The 4,045-nt window shown below is 40.3% G+C and overlaps 1 protein-coding gene across 2 annotated transcripts in view; it reads right to left on the bottom strand.

Annotated features, from left to right (window-relative positions):
• LOC107095260 (transmembrane protein 176B-like) overlaps positions 1–4,045 on the bottom strand; it is a 35,738-nt gene that overhangs the window by 26,711 nt on the left and 4,982 nt on the right. For both annotated transcript variants that reach the window (XM_015391279.1, XM_015391278.1), the window contains exon 4: positions 1,656–1,778. In XM_015391279.1, the coding sequence (XP_015246765.1) occupies positions 1,656–1,778 (123 nt within the window). The remainder of the gene's footprint in view (positions 1–1,655; positions 1,779–4,045) is intronic.

Below are 4,045 nucleotides of genomic sequence, written 5' to 3'. Positions count from 1 at the left end.
TTGGTATGCCTTTCTGGCGTGCCATTTTTAAAAACCGAGAAACAACTACAATGGACAACTACGTTCTCGTGAGTTCTCGAATAGGCCCCCCCTTGCTCTTTGGGGGAAAACTGCTGTGCGTCCCTAGAAATTCCAGACCGACGGTGCAGAAGCATACCAGCAAAACTGGTTCACTTCCAGACCCAAGCTACATTTGATGCATGCAGATACAGAAGTATAATCTGCCCTTCAGTCTCTCTGATTCATTTCTATTTCTATTATCAGGCTGCAGATATCATTGAAAGGACATTTTGCCTCAAATACGTTGATTTCTTGACCTTTTTTTCAGACTTCATAGGTTTGATTCTCTCACAGCCCGTGCTTTTATTGCATTCGTTTTTTTGCCCTTTTCTATGAGTCTGGCAGATTTACTGTTCATTTCCTGATCTATTTATTAGTGAATTATTTGGTGTTGGTATTTTGCCAATTTGATGACTTTATTTCTAAGTTTGAAGACCTTTCGCTTCCCATCCAGGAAGAATTAGCTTTGAGTTCAAGGCCTTATAGAGTCGACTAACAAAGCCTGACCCACGATGACTTCTACTGTTAAATAGTTGATTCCCACATGCTGGCTAATCTGGACCCAACCTTTTTTAAAACATTTATAAATTACCGCATGTTATCCGACAACAGTGTCTAACTTCACTTGCCCTGCTTTCCTGTTAATATGGTAAAGCCCTCTGGAGCGTCCGGCACCAGGCTACATTTGATCTAAATTTGCCAATGATCTGTGTCAGTCTGGGTTGCTGCTGTTGCTACTTTAAGGCAAACCTGTCATAAGCCGGGCGATGGGAAAAAGAGAGCAGAGAAAGTGTGGACTGCTGGAAGAACTGCGGTGAACCGGTGGAAGAAAAGGGAAATGGCGTGCTCAAAGATGACCCTGCACATTAAGAGGATGTTTGGCTCAACCTGCTGCTGTGAAGCAGGATCTCCACCATGAACAGAATCAAAAATAAATCTGGATCCAGGCTCAAAATGAGCACCTTGATATGTGCTTGAGAATGGCTTAGTCTCCATTCAAACCCAGGTTTAAAACCTTGCAGGGCAGCCTAAAGCCCACTGCCAACATTAAGACAGAAAAAAGAAAGAATATAAAAAACAATACGTTCATGTGTTTTATAAAATATGTGAATTAGGAAATTGTCTATATACCAAACTGAACGATTGCTGTTCTTAAAAAACACTTTTGATTTTAAAATGGGAAAAGGTTCTTTTTTTAAAATGTTTTTTTTTTATTTAAAAAGTCAATGTATAACACAAATGCATAAAAACCCAATTTTATTTCTGTGTTAAATGATGTTAAAAGTAACTGATAAAAATCTCCGGACCTTTACTGGTTGATGATTTTCCTTATTCGGACCCCGCTCACTTTTTAATTGGTTACCCCTGCCCTAGTGTATACAAATCAATACAAATATGAAAGACAAAAAAATAAATTTTTTAGATTAATGCATAAAGAAGACTTTCTTGTAGTTAGCCACTTAATTTTTGATCTATTTTAAAGTTTTCAAAATCTAAATCTAATTTCAGTTCTAATCCAGAAGTTAGTTAACTTACTGATCATTAACTCAGCAAATACACAGATTAAACATAATTCTTGTTGATCAATACTTCACCTTCTCCTGCTTCTCTCTGCTGCAACTCAGAGTTTCAAGCTCCAACAAAGCGGCGCTGATGGCGACACAAACCTCCACGACCGACAGGACGATCAGGATGCCACCCATGCCTCTAATCAGCATCTGCAGAATACAAACACAGATACCTTCAGCTCTATAAAAGGAATTAGTTTGTTCTCTGGATTTACCTGCTTCTTATAAATGTCCGTCAAGTGAGCACTTTGTAGATAACAGATAATGTATATGTTGTTTATTGAAAATAAAAGAAAATTAAATGTATTCCATCAAATTAACTGATATCTTTCTTCTTGAAATGTTATCCCTGCCCACTAGAGGGCACCGCTGTTCTTATGCAGAGCCTCCCGGTTTATGTACCAGACCTGCTCGGGGTCCTGCCCCTGCTGATGATGTCACAATATGGCAATGCCACTCAGACAATTCTTCTGCACCCATTCCTTAAGAATCAGATCTCTCCTGGAGTCTAAACATATTATTAGCTATCCAGAATTAGGTGTGTATCAGTCAAATTAGGGAGCAAATTAAATATTTTTCTAAAAAAGCCTGGATTATCAAAGTTGGGACCATATACATTAAGAAGCGTAACATGAAAAGAATATAGATAACCTGCTACCAGTATAAAATCTGCCATTAGGGTCAGCCACAGTGGAAAGATGCCTAAAAGGAACTGTTATACGAATTAGAATTGCCACCCCTCGAGCTTTACCCGAAAAGGTGGACTGAAAAATTTGGTTTGCCCAACTGCATCTCAATAACCCCTCCTTACCTGGTCTTATGTGTGTTTCTTGGAGGTAAACAATGTCCGCCGATAAAGATTTTAAATGAGAAAATACTTTAGCCCTTTTCAGGACATGCCCCAAGCCCTTGACATTCCAACTAGTAACAGTTATGCCACCACATTGTAATGATGTGTTATGGTACACAGAATTTTTTTAGCAGAATGTCTTCAGTGCACTCATATGTTAGCCTGACAACGTAGTGAAAAACATTAAATATTTTATGAACATGAAAAAACAACATAAGAAATAAAAAAACAACATAAGAAAAACCCTCCTCCCCCATCCCACTTTCCCAAATAAAGTGAGAATAGAAACCCCGTATTACCAGATAGAGGAAGCCGGGCCGTACAGGCCATGAAAATGACAAGCAAACTCCACCAAACAGGCTTCTTTACCCACTCAAATTTAACAAACTAAGATTATGCTAAAAGCAATAGACTGTTGTAAATATAATTCCAGTCCCCAATGACCTTAAATAAAGAACACATACCAAAGANCACAGTGGAAAGATGCCTAAAAGGAACTGTTCTACGAATTAGAATTGCCACCCCTCGAGCTTTACCCGAAAAGGTGGACTGAAAAATTTGGTTTGCCCAACTGCATCTCAATAACCCCTCCTTACCTGGTCTTATGTGTGTTTCTTGGAGGTAAACAATGTCCGCCGATAAAGATTTTAAATGAGAAAATACTTTAGCCCTTTTCAGGACATGCCCCAAGCCCTTGACATTCCAACTAGTAACAGTTATGCCACCACATTGTAATGATGTGTTATGGTACACAGAATTTTTTTAGCAGAATGTCTTCAGTGCACTCATATGTTAGCCTGACAACGTAGTGAAAAACATTAAATATTTTATGAACATGAAAAAACAACATAAGAAATAAAAAAACAACATAAGAAAAACCCTCCTCCCCCATCCCACTTTCCCAAATAAAGTGAGAATAGAAACCCCGTATTACCAGATAGAGGAAGCCGGGCCGTACAGGCCATGAAAATGACAAGCAAACTCCACCAAACAGGCTTCTTTACCCACTCAAATTTAACAAACTAAGATTATGCTAAAAGCAATAGACTGTTGTAAATATAATTCCAGTCCCCAATGACCTTAAATAAAGAACACATACCAAAGAGTCTCTAACTTCGGCGATTCTGTAAAGTTTCTGCAAAGACCTCTGCATCCTGCTGAGAGGAGAACGTCTTATCCGTGGAGCCGATGGTGACCCATAAGCACGCAGGGTACAGGACGCCACATCTCGCTCCAGCATCTTGCAGCCGCATCTTCACACTGTCAAACGCCTGCTGCTGCCTCATCAACTCCGCCGGGTAATCAGAGAAAATGTAGATCGGCTTATCCTTGTGGTGGAGGGGAAACTGTTGACGAGCCGGTCGCATAATCGTCTCCTTCACATAGAAGTAGTGAATTCATGCAATCATTGCTCGCGGGCGCGAATTGTCACCCGGCAGCCTGCTTCCCAGCCGATGTGCCCGGTCCACCTCCAGCTGTGCGGGAAAGTGCTCCGCGCCGAGCAATTCCGGGATGAACTTAATTAGGAACTCTCTTGGATGTCCACCGTCGATCTTTTCCGGCAACC

This window comes from Cyprinodon variegatus, unplaced genomic scaffold (genome assembly GCF_000732505.1).
Source record: "Cyprinodon variegatus isolate N-32 unplaced genomic scaffold, C_variegatus-1.0 Scaffold534, whole genome shotgun sequence".
In the NCBI taxonomy this organism is placed as follows: Eukaryota; Metazoa; Chordata; class Actinopteri; order Cyprinodontiformes; family Cyprinodontidae; genus Cyprinodon; species Cyprinodon variegatus.
This window is presented reverse-complemented; position numbering and strand designations above follow the sequence as displayed.